This window comes from Capsella rubella, unplaced genomic scaffold, assembly GCF_000375325.1.
Source record: "Capsella rubella cultivar Monte Gargano unplaced genomic scaffold, Caprub1_0 scaffold_6, whole genome shotgun sequence".
Lineage (NCBI taxonomy): Eukaryota > Viridiplantae > Streptophyta > Magnoliopsida > Brassicales > Brassicaceae > Capsella > Capsella rubella.
Genome location: NW_006238918.1, coordinates 1,446,683 through 1,470,942, shown reverse-complemented (window position 1 = coordinate 1,470,942; position 24,260 = coordinate 1,446,683). Strand labels below are relative to the sequence as shown.

The following is a 24,260-nucleotide window of genomic DNA, read 5'->3' as shown; positions in this document are numbered from 1 at the left end:
GAGAACTACCGCCAAAAGTATTAATATGAGGATGATGTAAGCTCGGTCTTGGGATGGTAGGTCTTCATGAGCGGAATCGGCCATTTTAGTGAATTTAAAGCTTTTGAGAATGTTTATCGTGATTGTAATTCATATATTATCCTCCGCACACAATTAGTTCGATTTTTATAGACACCATCACGTACTACAGTTTCAAAACGAAACTACTAATCCATGTCAGTAAGAGCTTGTTTTCCAATTTCATTGTTCTATTTCCCATGTTTTGATGGAGAAGTAATAAAAAGATTTAAAGAGTTGTGAAAGTAAAAGCAATTTCCCCATTTTGTTTATAAGAAGAAAATACATAACACACACTATTTAATTACTTATGGGGGCTAGACTAATCACTCATGCACCAATATATAATACCCTTAAAATTCTTTTTTGTTATATAATGGACGTGTGACGTGTCGTCGTGTAGAACAACAATATTGTTATTACGCGATGAAGCACCGAAAAATCATATACCGTAACGGTAAGAGACGATAGTAAAATTTTATGTTGCATGATTCATACTATAAAAAAAAGTTAGATATTAATTGAGCACTTCTTTTTTTTATATAGACGCACGCTTCCTTTTAAAACCAGTTTTACACTTTTACTTCTTTTTCTTCACAGTTTTAATTTATTTCAAAATATAAGAATGCATTAAAAACTGTATTTTATCATTTTTTAGACAATGAAAAAAAAGGAAATTAATTCGATAAGATAAGCATGGGCCGATTAAAAAAAGAAGAAAGGAAAAACAAAACCGATATATTTATAAAATTCAATCATAAAAATTAAGAAAAAAGGGCCTTGTTCATAAAAGTAGGGTTCGTATAATCATCTCCGTAAGGTTTTAGCTATGGATTCAGCGATAGAGACAGAGAGATCCGAAAGTCCTTCCTCCCCTAAGCGTCGGAAGATAGAGGAGACATCGTCGAACGATGAACCTCCCCCTTGACTCGTCGTATGATTCGGATGATTGGGAAACTCTGTCAGATGATTTCCGACTCTTAGATGAAGAGTGGGACAAGAGCGGGGTTTCTAATCATTCTCTCCAATTAACCATTGTTGATTCATATTCCTTTTGATTTTTTTTTTTTTTTTTCTATAGTACGTAGTTGGTTAGACTTACATGTATTATGTATATATTAAGGGTTTTGATGTGGACTTGTCGAAACTGCGTCACACATTCGGTTGCGGGTCTGTGGATCTCGACGAGAGTGACATAGTTAGCAATAGCGAGCCTCATGACTATACCAACAGAGATTTGCTCAACAGGTTGTCGAATATGGCCATCTCTCACTACCACCAAAACACGGTTAGTATTAATCTTATGTTTACTCTTTGTTTGTTAATTTGCTGCGATTCATTAGGAAATATTACTTAATATTATGGTAGGATACAAGGCTGGAACTTGTTAGGGTTTTGAGAGCAAACTTTCACCCGTCTGCTGCAATCATGCTCTACATCACCTTCGAAGCATATGATCTTTCGGATGTTCATAACCAGACTAACCGGTACCAGGCAGTGGTTCGCTACTTGCCCTGTGATACTCAAGTATGCTCTTGCAGGCCCGCCTGAACCACCCTCTTCTTTAATTTAGAGACATGTTTGCTAATTAAATCCCATATTTAATCGACAAACTTTTAGACAACAATAAATGTTATGGTCTAAAAGATGGAAATAAATCAATTTTGTTCGAAGTCGCTGGACCTGGAGGAAATTCTTGTGGGATCTGATATTTTGCTAAAGTGATGCTCTTGCCTCTTTAGTTAAGGCAACCCACTCAAGTCTCATCTATATCGGAATTTTTATTGAATCATGAATCTTAAATTAAACAACTCTTTTATAATTATATAATCCTGATTCTTGGGTTTCAAGTTTGAACAATAAGAACTGATTTATGTGAAAAGTATCGATGCAATCTTTTTACTTAAGAAAAAAGAAACTATAAACCTGTTTTATGATCTGCAATGAAATGGCTATGAATTCTTATTCTTTGGTCAACTTGTAAAAGAAGTAAAAAAAAAAACAAAAAAGAAACGAGATTGTATGGGTAGCATATATCAATAACATTGAGAAAGAAGTTGGCAAAAACAAAAGTTATGAATATGTATAATGTCTTAGTAGTAAGTTGATAACGAAACTAGCAAAATCCCAGAATATTAAGATTCAACTTTTGGCATACAAATATGAGAGAAACTCAAAAGACCAGACCGATAGTATAGAAGCAATTAAACATAGCAGAGGCTCCAAAACGAGAAACTCAAAAGAGCTTCTCATACGACTTGGTAATTCTGAGCAATCAGCTGCGTCCTCTGCACAAACCTTGGAGTCGCACCACCACCACCTCTCAGAGGAATCATTCCAGTCACCTGCACAATTACCAACAAGCCATCTCATTTGTAATCCCAACACAAAGCCTCAATTCTTGGATAAACCAAACTATGGAAACTTGGACTTTTTCAGAGGACCAAGATTCATACCTTCAAGCCACTGTAAGTACTTGTGGCTGCAAACTGAACAGAGATGGGGAAGAACGACGATGAATCCGCTGGTGGCACGACAAACTCCATTGACCCACTGCAACAAGATTTTCATGTAATCACATGACAAACAAAACTCCAAAGTATATTTTAAGCAGATGATTTGACATCATCATTATTTACCTGCGGTTGGAGTTGTCGATAAGAAGTATAGACCATTCCAGAACAGAATTTCTTGGGTCGTACCTGATACATATACAAAGATATGGTTAGTCCTAAGAGCGGATAAAAATGACAATTATGAGTTTCGTCTCAGAAACAAATAAAGAGATAACTACAGTGAAAAGGTCAAATTATATTTCCAACCTCCAGTCCCCATCGCATTGTCTAACGCTTGGTGCATCTCTTAGAGCAGGAAGTGGTACGGAGATGATGACATTAGTCAGATCAAACATGGCTGAGGCTTCATATTCGAGGCTGACATATGTCTCATTTCCAGAGACTGAAGGCCAGCAGTTGACTGCACCAGACAAAAGATTTACATGAATGGGACAAATATATACATGTAAACCTGTCAAAAACAAACACCATAAACTCCAAAGCCTTACTCGTTAGTGGCACCATTGACTCTTCTGCTCTTTGCATTCTCCACCTGAGAAGACCAACACCATCTCCACCTTGACCAGTGGGAAATGGCTGGTCAGGTCTCTTCAGCCCTAGAATATTCTCATTATTAAACATATCTCGGTTGATGTTGGGATGAGTCTTGAATAGAATTTCAGGATTTCCACCAGTTTCAATCTGTAGACAAAGTAAAACGTAGACAAGTTCATACAAAGAAAAATATAGAAAGTAATGATGTATTAAAGAAAACTGTAATCTCTTGGAATTAGTTAAGAAAGAACAGTGGAGTACCTGGACTTGGACAAATCCATCTTCTTGGTTAAGAATTTGAAGTGACAAGGTTCCCTGCATATCAAAGCTACTGACTCCACCATCTCGTCTCAATGCAACATTGAGCTTCTCTTCAACAGTCAAAGTGAACGGATCAGTTGGAGGTGGGGCAGCTGCTCTGGATTGGCCAGTAGGCTTAACATCTTCAATGATGTCTTCACCTTCTGCTTTAAGGGACTCCATTAACTGGTTCTTGCCAGACTTGCCAAGTTTCATGCCAGAACTCTTAGGAGGAGCAGTAACAGAAGACCGTGATCGATCTGCAAAGTTAAGCACAATGGATAAGAGTTTTGAAGCAAAGAAATTTTGTAATCGAAATCAAGTATCCAGATAGAGGCGCTAAGAAACCATAGATGGGAGTGCATTTTGACTTAAATACTTGGGACTGAACGGTCATCTGTGAAAGATCCATAGTTTAAGCACACTAACCTTTCGGTTTGGTATTGATAGGCTCAACATCTGAAATCATGCCAAACCCAGAACCACTTCCAAAACCACCGCCACCACCACTGGATATGCTCAAATCATTGAAACTACTTTCAAGTCTTCCAGATCCCATTGAGCTCATGGATGAAAATCCAGGCTTATTCTTTTCAATCTGGGCAACATATAAGAAACATTAATAGGGGATACAGGAAGATAGCATAAAACAGCAGGGTGCGCTCCAGTCATGTACCTTGCTTTTGTCAATCTCATTAGCCTTACGCTTCATCACATCTTTAGTGTCATTGATCTTGCTCTGCATTACCAGTTTATGCAACTTCTCTTCATGACTTTCCATTTCACAGTACTGCTTCACCTGGGCAACTGTCACACTTTCCTTGTGCCCAAGAGATATGACTTCATCAAATGCAAATATCAGCTCAAAAGCAGCCCTGACAATCCCTTCTTCATCTAATGACATGGAATACTCAGGTACCTAGAAACAGTCAAATGTTCAAACTTCATGTCAAGGCTTTGTCTGTAGGATAACCTTTTGGAAAAGAAATTCAACTATCCCCTCTTAAGAAATGCCAGACTTCGACGAAGATAAGGTGCTAACAACAGTAGACACACTCACTTTTTAAAATAACTAAGAGCTAGTACACATCCAGACTAAGGAAATAAACTCCTCAAATAAAGTAGCAAGCATAAGTAAAAGTTAAAGAAAAAAGAAGCATACAAGTTTGGAGAGCAAAGTGAGGGTGGCCAGATCTTCTAGAATGTTACTCTGTTTAGTTGTAACAAGAAGCAGGAACAGAGATTCAATAGGCTGATATACATATCGCACATTCTCTGTCTCAATATAGGTATGCTGCTTTCCCATTCCAACCAACTTAGGAAAAGCTGCAAGTAGACCTTCAATTCTGATACGGGACATATCCACATATTGTCTGGAAATAAGCACTATATAAAAGAACAGAGTTAGAGAATACGCAAAAAAAGTTGGAAAAAAAAACGAGAATTCGAAGACAAAGTAAAGGATATACAAAAGAATGTACCTTTTCCAGACTTGACCACAATGGAAGCAGCAAGCACTACCTATAAACCACAGGTTACAACTTTAGCAAGGTGCCAATACTCGGACAGAAAAAAAAATAACAAACACTACATTTAACACCAAATTCTGAAGCTGCGTTAAAAACAGAAATAAACAAGGTCATAGAATAGAACTCAATACCATTTTGATTTGCTTTCCAGGTAACAATCTCAGCGGCTAGAAGAAAGGCAATGTGAATCTGATTTACAAAGACAAAAATCCAGTTAGAGCAAGATCAGAAGAAACAAACGAGATGTGATCCTTCAAGATCAAAAATAGCGTAAAAGGAGAAGAGATCTCGCATATAGGGGGCCAACGAAATACAGGAATCCAAACGAAACTCGACTGACTAGCGAATCAAAGATGTATAAAAAAAGAATTCAGATGAAATCCCACAGATCCAACGGATCTAAGAGCATCAGAGGCACATAATCGGAAAAACACAACTGCAGAATCGAAATCAACTCAAACGGATCAAATTCAGGAAACAGGATCGCGAAATTTAGAACAAGGAGAAAATTTCCTAAAACGAAGATCCACAAAAATGCAGCTAGAAGGAACATTCATAGAAAGGGAAACAAAAGATCATGACCAGAAATGAAGGCGAGGAGCAAGAGGGAACAAGACGATACCTGGGAGTGATCTAAGGCGATGAATCACCGGTTTCTTCTTCAGAAGCTCGCCTAGTAAGAAAAGATGAAATGAGTCTGAGATATAATTAATCTAGTGTGTCTGTGTGTGTTAGAGAAGACGATCCACAAAACGAGGACAAGTTTATTAGGCCTTTTCAGTTTGTTATTGGGCTTTTCAGCCCACCGTATCATTAAATACAAAAGGGCAAATTAGTAATAGCTGAAGCAAGACGGCATATTCGGTTTAGTCCGGTTGAAACGTGAAAGGGATGTAATGAATGTACACTTTAACTCTGTACTGAGATTTGAAGTAGGCAATCAATCATCTTCAAAAAGTCAATTTCAGTTCTAGGGTTTTAATTTGATACGAGGTCAGCGAATCCGGCGACGAATATCCGCCACTGACAACTCAAGCTCAGGTAGGTTACTCTCTCTCTCTCTTTCTCACTCGGTTTCTTTCTTTATCCGGTTTTTTCACTTTGTTCACTTAGAAGTATCCACATTTTGATCTCAAGTATGCTCATTTAATCTTTTGGCTTTTGACCCAGTTCAGGACATAGGATTCTGATTATCACTCGATACTTGGTTAGTTTAGTGCTTAAGTTATTAGTTCTTGGTATGCCCACTTAAGGCCATGTTCGTTTCTAAAGCAATGAGGTTATTTTCATATGAAGGATCTGGAAAAAGAAACTGATGGAGACAACAGCTAATCAACATTAAGTTTGAAGGGTTTTTGCTGTTAGTAGAAAAGTTATCTTCTTTTTGTTTTTTTAAGAGGCTTTTACTTAATATGATCGAAAGTCATAGGATTTATTCAGATAGAGGAATTAGACGACTTTTGCTTCTATTGGCGATTACACATTTTTCTTCTTTAGTAATCAGAATTTGTTCTTTGGTCTTTTAATTATTTAGATTTTTAGCAGATAATTTAGTCTTCTCTTTGATAGTCCTTTTTGGCTTTCCTCAAAGTGTAGGACAAGGATTTGTGTCCATGGCAGCTTTCCAAATGTCTCGTGAATGGATCGGTATCCAGCAGTTCCCACCTGCTACTCAATCTAGATTGCTCGAGATCCTTGGGAAGTATAAAGAAGAGGTGCCTTTCTTGTTTCCAGCTTCATCTGCTTTCTTTTTGTTTCTTGTTTCATGTCTCTCTTGTTTTAGTTTCTAATGTGATAGGAAAAAAAAAACTTGCGTAGGATGTGAGCTCGTTAACTGTCCTTGTAATGGGGAAAGGCGGTGTTGGAAAGTCATCAACTGTGAATTCAATAATAGGCGAGAAAGCTGCTGCAGTTAGTACTTTCCAGGTACAAAGTTTAATGCTCTTCCCATGGATTTTCTATTTCCTAACTTTCTTGTATATTTTCTCATATAAAGTGTTTGGCTTCCCTCTTTATAGTCTGAAGGACTGAGGCCAACCTTGGTCTCTCGCTCAAGGTCGGGATTTACATTAAACATTATCGATACTCCTGGTCTTATCGAGGGAGGATATGTGAATGATCAAGCCATCAACATTATCAAACGGTAAGTTGAACTGTCTCCAGGTCTAAGAAGTTATTCTCCTAATTTACAGCACATTTGTGACATGTATATTAATTTGGATTCGTGGGTGTTGAATTTGAACAGATTTCTCCTCAACATGACTATAGATGTGCTATTATACGTAGATCGTTTGGATGTATACCGGGTGGATGACTTAGATAGGCAAGTTGTCAGTGCTATAACAGATGCATTTGGTAAAGAGATATGGAAGAAGTCTGCACTTGTTCTCACACATGCTCAGTTCTCTCCACCGGACGGGTTAAATTATGACCTCTTTGTCTCCAGAAGATCCGATGCTATTCTTAAAGTTATCCGTACAGGCGCTCAACTGAAGAAACAGGATATGCAGGTATTGCGAGTTCCTCCTTTCTGTACGTTACATCTTCAGATAAGTCTCTGTACGACCTTATAATAGTAGTCAGGTTAGTAGTAGATTTATTAACATCTGACTGTTTTATTGTAGAGTTCATCTATTCCTGTCATTCTTGTTGAGAACAGTGGAAGATGCCATAAGAATGAAAGCGATGAAAAGGTCAGTTGATTGGCTTCTTCCATGTTATCTATTATTTTCATCGTGTAGTTGGACCAATGTTGATTAAGGATTTTCCAAACCTGTGACAGATTCTTCCGGACGGGACTAGTTGGATTCCCAATCTGGTCAACACAATCACAGAGATCTCTTTCAATGGCAACAAGGCGATTCACGTTGATAAGAAACTCGTGGAAGGGCCAAACCCAAACGAAAGAGGAAAACGTTTAATTCCTTTAATCTTTGCTTTCCAGGTAAGCGCCTCTGAACGATTAAGTAACAATACAGAATAGCAACTTCTAAGGGACTTGACTATAATAACATCCTTTTTGTATCATGAATTGCAGTACTTGTTGGTGATGAAGCCATTGGTTCGAGCAATCAAGTACGATGTTACTAGAGAGAGCAAACCGGCGTGGGAGATGCGAGACTCCGGTTTAGCAAGTCGAAGGTCTTGAGTTGACACGAGTTTTGTTTTTGTTTGTTTATTTATCTGAGAGATTGTTCTGTAGTTGAAAACTTGTTATGATGACTTGAGAATGTGGTTCACAGATTATAACTCTCGGGAAGTAAACTTATCTTAATTATCTTCTGCAACCTCCTTAATTAATCGTGATTAAAAGTAAATAATTCCTTAATTAATGGGTAAAGTAAAGTAACCGCTGCAGTTATTTTTGACATGATGCAATTTTTGAAAATAAAAGTAAATTTGGAAAAAGGGAAAATATTAATTAGAGGAAACAAGAAACGACGTTAAAAAGTAGAAGACTTGGGCAACCGGAGAAGACGGTTCAGAGTTTTTGAAATTGTTGTTGTTGTTACTCTTTCTCGATTTCGAACAAAGTTTTCGAATTTTTCCAACTCTCTGTAGTGAAATCAGGGTTTCGATTTCGATTTTTTGCCAAAAGATTTGGGTTGCGAGATTGTGTAGTCAAACCAGATCAAATGTCGGCATCGACGGTGTCGATCACCGCTAATACGGCGGCGGCCACTAGACGGACGCCTATTCTTGCCGGAGAGAAGAAATCTAACTTTGATTACCCTCAAAGCGAATCGCTTGTGAACGGCGGTGTTGGCGAAGCCGGTGGTACGAGCAGAGATCTGAGCCGCGGTGATGCTATCCTTGATCGATCTCAGGGACAAGATTTGGGTCCCGTGACGAGGAGGTCTGGTTCCGCCGCGACGGCGACTAATACCACCGCCACGCAGCGCCGGACGCGGAAGGTTGCTACTCCTAAGCCCGAGAAAGCGGGATGGAAGAGAGTTGTGAGGATATTTGCGAAGCAGCTTGGGGCACTTTTGTTTATTGTTGGGTTGATTCAATTGACGAGGAAGATGATTCTCATGGCTTCCTCTCCATCCTCTCCGATTTCTTCTTTTGGGACGGAAATGGCTTTTTCTGGATTGGAGAGTCGAATTGCGGAAGTAGATGGTCTTGTTAAGGCCACAACGAGTACGATGCAGGTTCAAGTTGAATTACTTGATAAGAAGATGGAGAGGGAAGCTAAAGCACTGAAGCAAGAAATCGAGAGGAAAGCTTCTGCATTTCAGAGTGAGTTGAAGAAGATAGAATCTAGAACCGAGTCACTAGAGAAGTCAGTAGATGAAGTAAATGCTAAACCTTGGGTATCTAAAGATGAGTTAGAAAGGATTTATGAGGAACTGAAGAAGGGTAATGTCGATGATTCTGCTTTTAGTGAGGTTAGCATTGATGAATTGAGGGCGTATGCTCGTGATATCATGGAGAAAGAGATTGAGAAACATGCTGCAGATGGCCTTGGCCGAGTTGACTATGCGTTGGCGTCTGGTGGTGCTTTTGTGATGCAGCATTCAGATCCGTATCTTATTGGAAAAGGGAGTAGTTGGTTTGCGACAAGCATTCGACGTGCTCATACCAATGCTGTTAAGATGCTATCTCCCAGTTTTGGGGAGCCTGGTCAGTGTTTTGCTCTGAAAGGTAGCAATGGCTATGTGCAAATCAGGCTGAGAGGACCAATCGTACCTGAGGCTTTCACATTGGAGCATGTAGCTAAGGTAATGATACTTGCACTGCAAAATGTCTATGTCTTAGTATCAATTTTCTTCTTATATGCTCTTATGACCTTTGGTATTTGCATGTTCAAAGAGAATTTTGAGCTCACATACAAGAGTGTGAGTAGAATGGTTTCATGTTGAGATACCTGGTTAAATTTGACTGAATTATCTTTGTGATGGTTAGTGGCAACGTACAAAATTGTTTGGTTTGCCCTAGAGGTTTAGTTTATGCCAGTAGCTGCAAAAGATCCACTTAGTTAGACTATGGTTACTTAATAAGTTTCTTCTTCAACTAGGAGGTATCATCATACTTCTCCAATTTTGTGTGTGCCACACTGCCACTTACCTTTAAGAGTTTCTTTAAGACTTTTTGCCTGTTTTTTCTTGCATTCGTTTCTTGAAATTCATTATACAGTGCCACTCGATCTTAGGATTTCAAATGTTTGTCAATGAGTTCAATAGTATGCATCTCTTGAAGGTTTGTGTATTCTATTTGCAGTTACTGGGATATCGCCATTTGTAATTTGTGATTATTTCAATGACAATAACAGAGTGAAATAAAATAAGGAAGATAGTCATAGAAGCTCAATACATAAGTTTCACTGCTTAAATTTCAATGTGATCATTGATGGGTCTAATTTTTGGGATTATATATACACCGACCTGATGGATTTGTGCATTGTAAAAATGAACAGAGTGTAGCTTATGACAGATCGAGCGCTCCAAAAGATTGCCGAGTATCAGGATGGCTGCAAGGGCAGGAATCCTCAGTCGAGGAAGAGAAGATACAACTTCTAACAGAGTTCACGTACGACCTAGACAGGTCAAATGCACAGACATTCAACATCTTAGACTCATCATACTCTGGTCTTGTAGATACTGTCAGGCTGGATTTCACCTCCAACCAAGGAAGCAACTCGCACACTTGCATTTACCGGTTCAGGGTTCATGGACGTGCACCAGAGCCAGTCTCTGTTGTGGAAACCAGTCTTGATCAGGAGGACTCTTCACATGGATATGAATAAAACCAAAACCTCTTCTGTCTTGTAACATTCCTTCAACCACATATCTTTTGTTGCCTATGTTTTGGAAAGAAGGAAAAGAAGAAAGCATCAGATTCTGTGATTAGACTAGTAGAGAGAGTTGTTTGATTTGATTCCTCTTTGTGTTTTTTACCTTATGGGTTTATTTGGCTGCAGACTACATAAAATTTATGAAAATGAAAATAGTGACAAGAATTCCAATTCATTTTGTTAATCTTCAAAACGCATCTTACCTATCTTCTAGGCTCGATACGATAGTAGCATCATCTTAAAATAACAGACTCCAACTTGGTTTTATTCATACAGAATATACACCTATGCAGCAATGTCATGTTCAATTAAATCACATTTTTATCTCTCAACCATCCGGAAAATTATAACCAAAATCCAAAAGAAAAATGACCGAATCGTTCAAGTAGTTTAATTTTTATCATAAAATCGTTGAATTAGAAAATTCATTTTTATTGTAAAACCAAAATTATACGAAACTAAAGTGGAATTTATCGGAGAGTTCTAGGTCCTACACACACACACCACACGCAAATATACAAGTGCACCAAAAACGTTACTTTCTAATTGAAGTAATTAAAGTTTGGTCAAAGGGACGCATCATAGATTCATATAGGAATAGGATAATGTAATCCAGGTCTATACACCACATAATAGAAAAAAACAAAAGAAGATGAAAAGGAGGGAAGAAGAAGATTTGTATAATGAAAAACAAAAAAGCAAAGAAACAGAGACAACAGGGGCATATAAGTATCAAATGAAGGGAACACTGTTCTTGATTTCGGACTTTTTCAGAATATATTCTTTAAATTATTTTTAAGTTCTTTCTTATCTTTGCTTCATACGCTGATAAAGATCTCTTCTTTTCAAGAATATAAAAATATAAGAATAAGCAAGTGAAGACCGAAGCATTGCATAATATCAAAAGTAGAATAAAAACAATTAAAAAGCAAGCTCCCTTTGCATTTGAATGCTTCCTTGTGCTATAGTTTGATAATTCTTTTGTGTTCGAAGACCAGACCTTGAAGAAGAAAGGTCTTGAAGTCTCTCCCTCATACCAACACGAGAACCATCTAATAGAGAAATTGGCTTTAACTCTTAGAACAAAACATGTCGGATCCACTCTATATATTTAATAGTATGTCCCTCCGTGTGTGTCCATGTCTATTTATCTTCACAATCTTGTCGTCTCTGTCTCATATTCTGTAGCTATTTCTTGGCTCTGTTTCTGATATTTTGCAGGGTCTCGTTCCGAGATAGTAGTTGAATCTCTCTTAGCTTCAAGCAATTTCAGATCTTCAATGCCCACTCAGCAACAACAGTCCTTGAGGTATGTATATACTGCATCTGTGTTAATTTTGTTTCTTCTTGATAGATTCTTGATTTGTTCTGTAATAATTTGTTATATCATTCGAAACAGAGATACTCTGCTTTTATTTCTAATGTTTGGGTTTTGTGAACATAATAAAGAGTCTTTGTGGCGACATGGAACGTGGGAGGAAAATCTCCACACTCTGGTCTTAATCTCGATGCTCTGCTTCACGTCCACAGTGAATTCGATATATATGTTTTAGGGTACACAAATTCTTAAATCTCTTTTGTATGTCATCGATATATATATGTATTGGGGGTTATCGATTGAATCTTTCCTCATAGATTTCAGGAGATTGTTCCATTGAATGCTGGAAATGTCCTTGTTCTGGGAGACAACGAGCCTGCTGCTAAGTGGTTAGCTATGATCAATCAATCCTTGAACAAATCAGCATCTTCTGGAGGAAGACTTGGCCCAAAAACTCCTTCTTTTGGCGCTGGGTCGATGTTCTTTGCAAAACCTTCTTTGAAGAAGATCAGTGAAAGTTTCAGAACAGATTGCAGGAGAAAGCTGAAGATCTGTAACTGCAGCACTATCTCTGAAGAGATTGTAAGAAAATACGGGAGAGAATCTTGTTTCAGATGTCCCGAAGGTCTAGTTAACCAATCCGGTGTAATATCTGATGAGGAAGAAGACGAAGATGATGATGACGATGATGATGAAGACGAGGAAGAAGGAGGAGGGGAAAAGGTAGCTTCTCTTGTAAGCAACCAGATGACGATGAAGTATGGCTTGGTGGCATCAAAACAAATGGTGGGAATATTCCTCACTGTGTGGATGAGAAAGGAGCTTATCCAACACGTTTCTCATCTCAGAATCTCCTGCGTCACCCGCGGAATCATGGGTTGCTTAGGAAACAAGGTAGTCTACTTTACCACTCTCACGCTTAAAACCAAAACAAGAAGAGAAGGTTCTGCTTCTAATATTCTCTTTTCATGTTCATCACAGGGATGCATAGCTGTGAGTTTGCAGCTATACAAGACGAGCTTTTGCTTCATCTGCAGTCATCTAGCTTCTGGTGAGAGAGAAGGAGACGAACGTCGCAGAAACTCAGATGTGATAGAGATTCTCAAGAACACAACTTTCCCTAGAATCTGCAGAACTTCTTTCACCCGTGTCCCTGATCGAATCACTAAGCACGAGTAAGATTCAAGAACTTGCAAATCATATTTCTTGAAGAGTGTGGATTAGTTGATGTTCTTTATATTTTACTATAGGTCATATCTCACGTCTGTTGTTTCTTAACAATCCTCTTCAATTGAACGTATCTTCTGTTTTCTTATCGCATTTTTACTCTCAGTCGGGTCATCTGGCTTGGAGATTTGAACTACAGAATAGCATTGAGTTACTCAGAGACAAAGACCCTCTTGGATAGAAACGCTTGGGACGCTCTTCTAAACAAAGATCAGGTTTCACAATGTGTTCCTTTCCCCTCAAGAAATCAAAAAAATTGAGTGTCGATCAAACTCATAAAAAGGGTTCTGAAACTAAATTACAGCTCAAGATTGAAAGAGACGCAGGAAGAGTGTTCAAAGGATGGCACGAAGGCAAAATCTTCTTCGCACCAACTTACAAGTATTCTTATAACTCAGATGCTTACGCAGGAGACACCACCAAAGAGAAGAAGAACAAGAGAAGAACTCCGGCCTGGTATGGTTAACCGAGTAAATTCTCTTTTTTTATTTGGATTGGTTTTGGTTCGGTTAATCTGAACCGGGTTTATGTCATACCTTTCGTCAGGTGCGATAGGATTCTTTGGCACGGTGATGGAATACGGCAGCTAACGTACGTGCGCGGCGAGTCACGATTCTCCGATCACCGACCGGTCTGCTCCGTGTTCGTCGTCGACGTCGAGGTTTGCGAGAGCAAAACCGGAATTACTAGAAGACAATGATTTACAGCAGCAATTGTTGAAAAGACGAAAAGCCCTGGGTAGATAGGATTGTTATTACGATACGGCCACTCGGGACCTTTGGAACCCGAGAGAGTGTTTATATTTACGTTATGTTGTTTAAAAGGTGAACACGATACCTATTTTTCGTTAAAAAGTAATTTGGCCGACCAAACCAAAAAACTCGGCAAGTCTTCCGGTTTGTATGACAATGCTAAACTTGCCAATAACACATAAATCATCCAGCTCTTAAATTTGTTTGACAATTTTTAGCCAACGAAGAAATGTTGTATTTTGGTAATATATGAATTATTACAAAACCATATGTCCCATATATTTTGTTTTTTTTGTTTGTTAAGTCATATGCTCTAGCTAATGATTTTTTCAATAATATCTTATTTTATTTTCTTCAAAGCAACTAAAGTTATGTGTAAGATTGTATCCTATAAGATTATTGTGTGGCATATTATATTAGACATGTATTTTGGACGCTAATACCCCTTGACTAATCAATCTTGAATTTCTATGCAGATCATTTGACTTTTCAAGTTGGTTTTAATCTAATACAGAAAATCAATATTGGTAACGAACCAACGTTAGGAAAGAGTATAATTAACTGGAGCCTAACTTGTAAGTGTAACAAACAAAATACAAAGTGATGGATTAAGTCATTTCAAAAAACTTATAAACGGGTCTTGCTTTCGCCCCGAAGCTCCGCAACACCTCACATGTATTCATTTTAACTTCATTCTAATTAATCATTCATTACGTTTTTGGTTTCTGAATTATAGACATTATCATTGGTTTCGATTTATTCTAAAACATGTATTAACCTGATTTATACAATGATATACCTTTGTTCGATCTTTTCCCTAATTATCTAAAACTGGCTAAAACTTTACTGTATTGAAAATCTCGCTCTAAAGTTGCAATGAACGTAAGTTCGACTCTAGAGTTATTAAAATAACCACCAATCCTATATCGAAATGTGAACTATGTCATATACTAATATTAATATCCATATTTTTTTGGTCAATGTACGACTCGACCACCTGGTGCACTCCATCGGATCTTACGGTAACTTATTAAGAAAAGCATCTATAACATTTTCTATTATTTGATCAAATTGAAATGATATATACGTGCCCGTATATAGTCTTGTGTATAATATTTTTCTCTGACTAATAATTTCCTAAACAAGGCAACATGCATTACATTATTCGTAAGTTTCTCTCTCAAGCCATGCATTATAAATGTTTATGCATATGCCTATATATCACCCCTACCATGCATACATGAAACAGGACAAAGCTCTCTAGTAGATAATAAGGACCAAAAAAAAAAAAAACTTCAAACAAAAAAGAAATGCAAACTCGACACTTCTCTTCGTCTCTCTTGTTCTTGGCTCTTCTCTGTCTGTCATGGACTTTGCTAGTCTCACCGACACAGCCTCCGTCACAGTCTCCGTCACAGTCCCCGTCACAGTCTCCATCACAGTCTCCGTCACAGCCTCCATCACAGCCTCCAACACAGCCTCCAATTCGGCCTCCAACACCCCCTCCGTCACAACCACCAAACATCGCGTGTAAATCAACTCCGTACCCAAAGCTCTGCCGCACGATCCTATCAGCCTTTAAATCCTCACCGTCTGATCCTTACAACTACGGAAAGTTCACAATGAAGCAATGCATCAAACAAGCTCGTCGTCTCTCCAAAGTGATCAACCGCTTTTCCGAGCGAGTGAAGGATGATCCCGGCGCGGCGACGGCGGAAGAAGTCGGTGCCGTGGCTGATTGCGGCGAGCTAGCAGCGCTTAGCGTTGACTATCTCGAGACGGTTGCGGAAGAGCTGAAAGCGGCGGAGGTGATGACAGCTTCTCTCGTTGATCGTGTCACGAGTCTTCTCGGTGGCGTTGTGACTAACCAGGAAACGTGCCTCGACGGACTTGTGGACGCTAAGAGCGGGTTTGCGACGGCTATAGGGACGCCGTTGGGAAACCTCACGCGCCTCTATAGTGTGTCGTTGGGGCTTGTGAGTCACGCGCTTAACCGTAATTTGAAGAGGTATAAAGGGGACAAGGGAAAGATATTTGGCGGTGGTAACAAACCAGTTCGTGAACCGCTCGAGACTTTGATTAAGGTAATTTCGTTTTAACTTTATTTCTTGTTTTGTCTTCTTATGTTTATGAGTAAAACTATATTAACATATAAAAATAGACACGAGCTAACCAAAAAAAAAAAAAAAGCCTAGACAGTAAATCATGTCGGAATGTTTAGAAATATAAAATATTAAAGAAATTCCTAAGTACATATATAAGACTATAATTTTGAAAAGGTTAATGGTTTTTTTTTTATTCTGCAAGATTATTATATTGAATCAAGTTTAAATACCTAATGAATTGTATGTCGGTATGTGGAAATACATTTTAATATGTTCTAAGCATCCAGCTACGATGGTAGCTAGTACACGTACAGAAGTGTTTCATAATAAAAGCATTTTGCATTCTACATATTTATGATATTAAACCTAAAGTATAAGCTAGAAAATAATAATGCTGACACGAGATTTACTCTTATAAAAAACATATTCAAAATGTTGAAGAAAAATATGCACTTGCTCATATTCTTGTTTTCAGACAATAAAAGTGCTATATTGATTTATACACCTAATTAAATTATTGCATATAGAACACACAAGCCTTAAACTATATGATGTAGTAAAGTTAATTTCTTGTTATTTTACATACCCCTTTACTCCAAAAGTATTGAACTCTACATTTTTTTAAGGGTGGATATATAAAAATTTATCGGACGATCTGTTATATGTTATATGAATAGTAAGTTTATATATTATGAACCAAAACATGCGTAGATATTTCGTTTTATTAAGCTTAAATTTGCACATGCATGTTTACAAAGTTTGGAGTTTACGTACTTTCGACACTTAAAAATGGCACATGGCCAGATATATGGCCTAGTCACATATACACCAGGGTCAACGCAACTGTGAATATATTGAAAAGCGTTTTGAGTTTTGACTTTCGCTTTTTTAATTTATAAACATTAATTAGCTATATGAAACTTTAACAACAACGAAAGATAGATATCGAATAAAATCACATGGGTCCACATGATTTGTTCTGGACCAATCAATACTCTCACATGGTATTAACTAGTGTACGAAAATGTGCATAATAATTATTACAAGTACTTAAAACTAACGACAAAGTAACTAAATAATTTGTAGGTTTTACGCAAAACATGCGACAAGAGCAAGGATTGTCGGAAAGCTAACAGAAATTTAGGTGAGCTAGGTGAGACGAGCGGTGGCTCTATCCTCGTTAGGGAAGCAGTAACTGTCGGTCCATATGAAACGGATAACTACCCCACTATAACTGAGGCCGTGGCTGCCGCACCCAACCACACGTTCCCGGAGCAAGGCTACTTCGTAATCTATGCAAGGGCAGGTCTTTACGAAGAATATGTTGTCATTTCAAATAAGAAAAGGAACATAATGCTTATCGGAGATGGAATCAACAAAACCATCATTACTGGAAACCACAGTTTTATTGATGGTTGGACTACTTATAATTCTTCGACCTTTAGTAAGTATTTTCAGTTTCTTCTTCTTACATATTTCTTTGTATTTGTAACAACTCCTAAAATATTTCGATTTTTGGCGTTTTCAGCGGTGGTTGGAGACCGTTTTGTTGCAGTTGATGTGACATTCCGAAACACAGCTGGACCAGCGAAGCACCAGGCCGTGGCCGTAAGAAACAATGCGGATGGATCGACATTTTATCGATGTAGTTTCGAAGGCTACCAAGATACTCTCTACGTCCATTCTCTGAGACAATTTTATCGTGAATGCGACATATATGGTATAATATATTATTTTATATCAACTATAAACTAAACCGACAAGTTAAAGCAAGTATATACATTTTGATCAGGTTATAATGTAATATTTTTTGTTACAGGGACCATAGATTTTATATTCGGAAATGCCGCTGCAATCTTTCAAAACTGCAACATATTTGCCCGAAAACCAATGGCAAATCAGAAGAATGCAGTGACCGCACATGGAAGAACCGATCCAAACCAGAAAACTGGAATCTCCATCATTAATTGTACTATTGGAGCTGCCCCGGACCTGGCGGCTGACCCCAACTCGACCATGACATACCTTGGGCGGCCATGGAAGCCTTACTCGAGGACGGTCTACATACAATCATACATCAGCGATGTTGTCCAACCCGTTGGGTGGCTAGAATGGAATGGTACAACAGGGCTAGACACAATCTCATATGGTGAATATGACAACTTTGGACCGGGGGCTAATACAAGTAAAAGGGTTCAGTGGTCAGGATATAGCCTATTGAACTTGGCAGAAGCAATGAACTTCACCGTATATAATTTCACGTTGGGAGACACTTGGTTGCCTCAGACCGATATTCCCTTCTACGGTGGTTTGCTTCACACCGAATGAAAATTTACTACCATATTATATATATAGAGAATTGGTCTTTCCTCATTTTAATGCAATAAAAAATTATTCATTTTTGTTATTCGAAATCTGAATTTGGTAGAATAAAGCATTAATTAAAACGTTTCATGTATTACAGTATTAGGGTACAACTATGTTAAAAATATTTATTTGATTTCAATGAAAAATAAATATGAATAGCTTTTTGATATCAGCTTTTTTATTTTTGTTTTAAAAAAGGGAAAAACAGGAACTTGGTTGTATAAGTTGACGTATAGATATAGTATATGATTTTCGTAAAGAGAAAAGAAATTATATGAATACAAATTCAGTTTTTTTTTTTTTTTTTGAAAAATAAACAAGACAAGAAAAAGAAAAATAGAAGGAAATATTGTATGTTCGTTAGAAAACAAAAAGAATCAAAAATCAGATTTGAAGGGAACCCTAGTCGTTGGTAACCAGTTATTGCCGTCTATAAAAGGTTTCACAGTGAACTTATTTGCTTCCTTCTTTGTCAAAGACGTCTTCAACCCTCTCCACTTAACCCTGTTCTTGGTCGAGGCTCCTGGCCCGAAATTTAAGTGCTCGGCGTAGAAGATCGTGTCTGGTGCGGTATCTCCTACCCATGGTAACCACCCTTTAGGATTGATAAATCCGTCCATGAATGACTTCATGATCACCGTTGTAGAGAACTCCTTCCAAGGCCGGCCTAGGAACGTTTGGATATCTGTTAGGTTATCCAAAGGCTTGATGGTACAATTGTGGATAGAAATCCCTGTGTTTTGGTTCGGATCTTTCCGGCCCTGAGCGGTTATCGTATTCTGCTGGCCTTTCATAGGGCGACGAGGCAAGATTTGGCAATTTTGAAATACAACCGCAGCGTTTCCAAATATAAAATCAACGGTTCCGAAGATGGAACAATCACGGTAAAACTGACGTTGGGCATGAGCGTACATCGTGTCTTGGAAAGCATCCATGGTGCACTTGTAGAACACAGATAAGTCTGCGCTTACCATTAAAGCTACTGCTTGATGCTTGGCTGGACCAGCTGTGTTGACGAAACCCATGTCCCTAGCCATGAACCCCTTTCCAAACACAGCTATAAATACATTACAAATAAATAAATAAATCAGTGATCATATGAAATTAGCCACTAAACAAACACATAACATTATATATGTTCACAATATTGTTCCAATTAATACATAATTATATGTACTTACCAAATGTGGCGGTTTCGAAGGTGGGGGTTCCATCGATGAAGTTGAGTCCAGCAGAGACAATAGTCTTACTCTGTCCATCTCCAACCATCACAACGTTCCATTTCTTCTTCTCAACCCTAACGTTCTCGAAGTAAACTCCTTTCTTCACATATATAATCGTAGGCTTCTCATTCTTCTCCTCCACTTGTGCTAAAGCCTCACCTATCGTTCTATACTTCCCTGACCCGTCTTTCGCCACCACGATATTGGCTTTCTTCCTCAAATCACCACTCTCCAAAAGTCTCCGACCTTTCATCATCATCATCGGCAAGTCATTAGCAACGACTTTGGCCTCACCACTAGCCATTAAACGACGTCGTCCCAGGTTAACGGTGTCAGCGATCTTCCCTAGCCACGTTATGATGGCTAACGCATTGCTAGTCATCTCCGTGGAGTTTTTCAAATGAGTTTCTCCGAAAGTCGTCAAACTGGGTCTGTTGGCTTCCACTAATGCTTCCATACACGTTTCTTGGTACGTTCCCACGGAGCTAAGCCACGTCCTGAGATCGTCGCTGTTCTTCGTTTTGTCTTTGATTGACGTCATCGTTTCGTTGAGTTGGTCAGCGGCTAGCCCGATAAGCTCCACGCAAGTTCCCATTGCTGCTGACGTGGCGTTATCCATGTGTTCGCCGTTAGAGAACTCGCTGAGGACTATGGAGAGCTCCGTGACGGTAATCTTGACGGCGTAGTTGAAGAGCTCCTCCGGGTTTAGTCGGCTCGCGTTGGGAGCGGATCCAACGGTCTCTAGACATTTGTCTTTGTGCAATGTCACGTCGCACAAGGCTTTCACCGAGGCGGAGATTGGCTCTCCGTTACCCTCCGTCGACGGTTTCTTGCCGTTAGCGTGAGCTGTGGTTCCAACGACGGCTCCGACGATGATGCAGACGAGAACAATGGAAGATATAGCGATAATGGCTATTCGCTTTCTTGTCCTCCGACTTGCCTCAAGTATGGCTTGCTCATGCTCGTCGAGTTTGCCGTAGGAGGACATTTTTGGTAATTGCCTCCTATTAGGCCTCTTCTTCTGATACTGTTTTTTTTTTATGGGTTTGAATTATCAAATGTTTTGAGTAATTACTTTGTCTTCTATTTAGCATAGACGATATATAGAGTCGTTGATTTGTATATTTAATTGGGAATAAAATTGGCTTTACGCGGCAGAAATATATACATTTGCGTGGGAGGCACTAAGAAAAAATGATGAATGCGTTTAATTCGGTATGCTGAGAACAACATTGCGAGTGCTTCTCATGTCTTTTCTATTATGTTAGAAATATAGAATATTTGCTGGTTTGAACTTTAGAATTTATTATTTTTATTTTTCGGTCTTTTACTACATTATACTGTATATTTTATACATATACAGTATCTCTTCAACCATATTGATACATTTAGTTGAGATTTTGTATTTATGGGATCCAAATATGTATGTCCGCCCACTAATTGTATTTTCTCTCTATATAAAAAGATGATTTTATAAAGAGAGTAGTGAAGAGCACAACGATCTATATATTTTGGTGGTAATTTATTTTTCATCTTCAAAGTCCAAACGTCGTCTAAAATTTTGAACACGCACATATGACAAAATTCGTAACACATTCCTCTCGTTATTGCTATCCCAATAACCAGTCTCGTTATTGCGTCGGTTTCGATCATGGTTATCTCAAACTCTTATCCCCTTATTCTACCGCCAATTGTTTGATCAGCTATAACTGACTGGTTATCCTATGTCATAAGGAAAACGGCGGTGTTACAGAAATTTCGTATTTTTATATTTTGTACAAACCACTGAATTAACGATGTGAGAACAAATCGAACTTTTAAACTGGAATGCATCAAAATATAATTATGAAATTTATCCACATTTTTACATTACAACACCTTCATCTAATTTATGTATCCATATCCCACATCCATCCCATTCACCTTACACATGCTAAGCATTCATCTAATCTATGAAAACTATCCAAATCCTACACATTCATCTAACCTACAAGCATACACGTCCTACACATTTTTATCTCATCTATACAAAGCGTACGTCACACCTATACATAGCCCTGGGCATATAATCCGGATCCGAAAAAACCGATCCGAACCGATCCGAAATATCCGATTTGGATCGGTTTCGGTTATTGTGTAAAAACCGATTGGATTTTATGTTGAGCATGATTCGGATTTCGGATTTAAACCGATCCGAACCGAAATCCATTCGGTTATCCACTAACCCGAATACACAGGGTCATGTTATCTCTGTGATTCTGTTTCTGTCCTTCAAAGTTCAAACGCCGAAACCTTTTCTTTTGTCTCGACTCTCACTTCTCGACAGAAAACTTTTGCCGACCTGCTCTCCTCTCAGTCTCTCACCTTTCAGCAGCGATTGCAATCCACTCTCAACCCTAGTTTCCTTTGCTTTATAATGCTTTCCAAACCCCCAATTGCCACACTGGAAACTTTCACCTCTCAGACGCTCCAAGGAGACTCTTCTCCACTGTCAATTGCTTCAAGGAATCACTCAGAGGTTATATCTGTTTATGGCTTCAAGTTTATAGTTTCTAGTTTATATTTACTCCTCTAGTCCTCTTTTAGATTTGTTTAGCTTTTTGAAGGTTAGATACTTAGATCAATTTACGGTTTGTAGTCTTTTTGCCAGAAAAATGTTAGATACTTATGTCTGTTTATGGCTTCAAGTTTATAGTTTCTAGTTTATATTTACTCCTCTTTTAGCTTTGTTTAGCTTTTTCCAGGCTAGTTAGATACTTAGATCTGTTAACGGTTTGTAGTCTTTTTGCAAAAAAATGTCGTTTTTAATGGTGATAGTTCTGTTGATGCTATTATTGAATGTTTGTTCATGTTCTATGTTTGTATAACGTTATGATTTAGAGAAGATTTTGTTATTGATAAGTTTTTTCAGACAAGAAGTCCCATTAGCTCTAGCATAGTCTTTTAACATAGTGTGTGACTGTTTGCTGCAGATGGATTCTTCCTCACCTAAACCTGCAGATGATTTGAAAAAGGAAGACATTGAATTGGATGGAGAAGAAGTAGAGTCTCCTAAAGCTGGTCACAAAAAGAAGAAACAAGAAACTGGTTCAGTTCCAAAGGTTAAGCCAAAGATCAAGAAGAAATGTAGAGTAGTACCAAGGTCATGGGTATGGGATCATTTTACAAGACTCGCTGGAGTAAAAGATAGGTGTCGTTGCAATTATTGTACTAGAGAGATGGGTTGTGCGACAACTAATGGGACTTCTTGTCTGAAAAATCATCTAAACATCTGCAAGGAATACAAGATATGGCAGGAATGCAGAAATCAGACTCAACAAGTTATAAATCCTACTAGTGATGGTGATGGTAGTGCTTGTTTGCAGCTGTCCAGAGTTAGTGAAGAGGTGTTTAGGGAAGCTACTAATGAGATGCTGGTTCTAGGTGAATTGCCACTTTCATTTATAGAAAGTTTGGCATGGAAACACTTTTGCAGTAAGGTTAAACTCTACAAACCCCACTCTCGAAGGACATCAACTAGGGACATTGTGGAGAAGTATGTGAAGAAGAAAGCAGAAATGATGAAGATTATTGCTGCTAATAAGCAAAGGATTTCTCTGACAACAGATATATGGGTTGCACCTACGACTGGAGCTAGCTACATGGTCATCACAGGACATTTTGTGGATGCAAATTGGCGCCTAAAGAAGATGATTATTGGTTTCAAGCACGTGCTTGACCATACAGGAGAAACAATAAATTCTGTGCTTCTTGATTGTTTGGCAGAATGGGGAATAAGAAAGATCTTTACAATCAATGTTGATAATGCCACTGCCAACACCAATGCTATGAAGAAGTTTAAGGAGGCATTTAGCTTAGTAGGACATGATGCACTAGTTTTAGGTGGACAGTTCATGCATTTGCGTTGTTGTGCTCATATCATTAATTTGGTAGTCAAGGATGGTTTACGGGATCTTAATAAGAGTGTGGAAGCCATTCGAACTGCTGTGCAGTATGTGAGAGGTTCAAGTAAAAGAGTCCATGCATTTGAGCTGAAGGTAGAAAGTGGAAAGATGACAAGGGGAAGCTTATCATTGGACTGTCAAACAAGATGGAATTCAACTTTTCTGATGTTAACAAGAGCTTTGAAATTCAGGTCAGCCTTTGATAGAATGGAGGCTGAAGATAAGCTATATAATGATTATTTCTCTGAAAGCATTGATGGAATCAAGAGGACTGGACCGCCAACTAAGCATGACTGGGATGAAATAGAAAGGTTAGTAAGGTTTTTAGTCATCTTCTACAACTCCACCTTAGTGGTTTCAGCTTCATCAAATGTCTGCTCTTATAAATGTTACAATGAGATTGTAACTATAGAGAGGAACTTAATAGCATTGAGCACTAATTCTGATGAGAAGCTCAGGTCAAAAGCAAATGCTATGAGAGAGAAGTTCAATAAGTATTGGGGTGGATTGCAGAAAATAAATAAGATGCTG

General features: G+C 38.3%; 6 protein-coding genes and 1 pseudogene across 8 annotated transcripts; 5 read left to right on the top strand and 2 right to left on the bottom strand.

Moving 5' to 3' along the window:
* The first annotated feature begins 813 nt into the window (after nt 1-813).
* LOC17884539 lies at nt 814-1,880 on the top strand (annotated as a pseudogene).
* A 195-nt stretch (nt 1,881-2,075) lies between these two features.
* LOC17881413 (coatomer subunit delta) lies at nt 2,076-5,709 on the bottom strand. Its single transcript, XM_006289433.2, has 12 exons — nt 5,619-5,709; nt 5,128-5,185; nt 4,949-4,988; nt 4,630-4,853; nt 4,144-4,386; nt 3,897-4,065; nt 3,429-3,727; nt 3,122-3,314; nt 2,880-3,033; nt 2,697-2,759; nt 2,514-2,610; nt 2,076-2,402 (listed from the first exon to the last, which is right to left on the bottom strand). The coding sequence occupies exons 2-12, from the start codon at nt 5,128-5,130 to the stop codon at nt 2,307-2,309; spliced, it is 1,581 nt and encodes a 526-aa protein (XP_006289495.1). The 5' UTR covers nt 5,131-5,185; nt 5,619-5,709; the 3' UTR covers nt 2,076-2,306.
* A 211-nt stretch (nt 5,710-5,920) lies between these two features.
* Nucleotides 5,921-8,296, top strand: LOC17881098 (translocase of chloroplast 34, chloroplastic). Of its 2 annotated transcripts, none has more exons than XM_006288202.2 (8): nt 5,921-6,037; nt 6,593-6,711; nt 6,815-6,922; nt 7,015-7,139; nt 7,242-7,506; nt 7,621-7,689; nt 7,779-7,940; nt 8,034-8,296. In XM_006288202.2, the coding sequence occupies exons 2-8, from the start codon at nt 6,610-6,612 to the stop codon at nt 8,142-8,144; spliced, it is 942 nt and encodes a 313-aa protein (XP_006288264.1). In that variant the 5' UTR covers nt 5,921-6,037; nt 6,593-6,609; the 3' UTR covers nt 8,145-8,296. The 2 variants fall into 2 exon arrangements, with proteins under 2 accessions (XP_006288264.1, XP_023636583.1); XM_023780815.1 differs by having other exon boundaries at nt 6,588-6,711.
* Nucleotides 8,297-8,431: 135 nt separating this feature from the next.
* On the top strand, nt 8,432-10,968 carry LOC17882945 (SUN domain-containing protein 1). Its single transcript, XM_006287606.2, has 2 exons — nt 8,432-9,720; nt 10,416-10,968. The coding sequence occupies exons 1-2, from the start codon at nt 8,632-8,634 to the stop codon at nt 10,743-10,745; spliced, it is 1,419 nt and encodes a 472-aa protein (XP_006287668.1). The 5' UTR covers nt 8,432-8,631; the 3' UTR covers nt 10,746-10,968.
* Nucleotides 10,969-11,669: 701 nt separating this feature from the next.
* LOC17882350 (type I inositol polyphosphate 5-phosphatase 10) lies at nt 11,670-14,301 on the top strand. Of its 2 annotated transcripts, none has more exons than XM_023780896.1 (8): nt 11,670-11,807; nt 12,015-12,102; nt 12,243-12,347; nt 12,429-13,005; nt 13,093-13,286; nt 13,445-13,553; nt 13,643-13,794; nt 13,885-14,301. In XM_023780896.1, the coding sequence occupies exons 2-8, from the start codon at nt 12,074-12,076 to the stop codon at nt 14,036-14,038; spliced, it is 1,320 nt and encodes a 439-aa protein (XP_023636664.1). In that variant the 5' UTR covers nt 11,670-11,807; nt 12,015-12,073; the 3' UTR covers nt 14,039-14,301. The 2 variants fall into 2 exon arrangements, with proteins under 2 accessions (XP_023636664.1, XP_023636663.1); XM_023780895.1 differs by having other exon boundaries at nt 11,670-11,910.
* Nucleotides 14,302-15,375: 1,074 nt separating this feature from the next.
* Nucleotides 15,376-18,664, top strand: LOC17882058 (probable pectinesterase/pectinesterase inhibitor 47). Its single transcript, XM_006289998.2, has 4 exons — nt 15,376-16,174; nt 17,282-17,639; nt 17,724-17,915; nt 18,015-18,664. Exons 1-4 carry the CDS (start codon nt 15,401-15,403, stop codon nt 18,521-18,523), a joined length of 1,833 nt encoding a protein of 610 aa, XP_006290060.1. The 5' UTR covers nt 15,376-15,400; the 3' UTR covers nt 18,524-18,664.
* A 237-nt stretch (nt 18,665-18,901) lies between these two features.
* Nucleotides 18,902-20,773, bottom strand: LOC17881268 (probable pectinesterase/pectinesterase inhibitor 46). The gene is made up of 2 exons (XM_006289884.2): nt 19,744-20,773; nt 18,902-19,619 (listed from the first exon to the last, which is right to left on the bottom strand). The coding sequence occupies exons 1-2, from the start codon at nt 20,771-20,773 to the stop codon at nt 18,940-18,942; spliced, it is 1,710 nt and encodes a 569-aa protein (XP_006289946.1). The 3' UTR covers nt 18,902-18,939.
* Nucleotides 20,774-24,260: the final 3,487 nt, after the last annotated feature.

Bases quoted from the DNA above. Each gene is read 5' to 3' on its own strand.
- LOC17882350 (XM_023780895.1), top strand. From the start codon at position 11,883: ATGTCGGATCCACTCTATATATTTAATA. The intron at 13,287-13,444 runs GTAAGATTCAAG...TTTTACTCTCAG, and splicing joins GATCGAATCACTAAGCACGA to TCGGGTCATCTGGCTTGGAG. The intron at 13,795-13,884 runs GTATGGTTAACC...ACCTTTCGTCAG, and splicing joins AAGAGAAGAACTCCGGCCTG to GTGCGATAGGATTCTTTGGC.
- LOC17882058 (XM_006289998.2), top strand. From the start codon at position 15,401: ATGCAAACTCGACACTTCTCTTCGTCTCTCTTGTTCTTGGCTCTTCTC. The intron at 16,175-17,281 runs GTAATTTCGTTT...AATAATTTGTAG, and splicing joins CGCTCGAGACTTTGATTAAG to GTTTTACGCAAAACATGCGA. The intron at 17,640-17,723 runs GTAAGTATTTTC...TGGCGTTTTCAG, and splicing joins TTATAATTCTTCGACCTTTA to CGGTGGTTGGAGACCGTTTT.
- LOC17882945 (XM_006287606.2), top strand. From the start codon at position 8,632: ATGTCGGCATCGACGGTGTCGATCACCGCTAATACGGCGGCGGCCACT. The intron at 9,721-10,415 runs GTAATGATACTT...AAAAATGAACAG, and splicing joins CATTGGAGCATGTAGCTAAG to AGTGTAGCTTATGACAGATC.
- LOC17881268 (XM_006289884.2), bottom strand. From the start codon at position 20,773: ATGTCCTCCTACGGCAAACTCGACGAGCATGAGCAAGCCATACTTGAG. The intron at 19,620-19,743 runs GTAAGTACATAT...ATGTATTTATAG, and splicing joins CTTCGAAACCGCCACATTTG to CTGTGTTTGGAAAGGGGTTC.
- LOC17881098 (XM_006288202.2), top strand. From the start codon at position 6,610: ATGGCAGCTTTCCAAATGTCTCGTGAATGGATCGGTATCCAGCAGTTC. The intron at 6,923-7,014 runs GTACAAAGTTTA...CCCTCTTTATAG, and splicing joins CTGCAGTTAGTACTTTCCAG to TCTGAAGGACTGAGGCCAAC. The intron at 7,140-7,241 runs GTAAGTTGAACT...GAATTTGAACAG, and splicing joins GCCATCAACATTATCAAACG to ATTTCTCCTCAACATGACTA.
- LOC17881413 (XM_006289433.2), bottom strand. The intron at 4,854-4,948 runs GTACATTCTTTT...TCTTTTATATAG, and splicing joins TGTGGTCAAGTCTGGAAAAG to TGCTTATTTCCAGACAATAT. The intron at 2,403-2,513 runs GTATGAATCTTG...GTAATTGTGCAG, and splicing joins GTACTTACAGTGGCTTGAAG to GTGACTGGAATGATTCCTCT.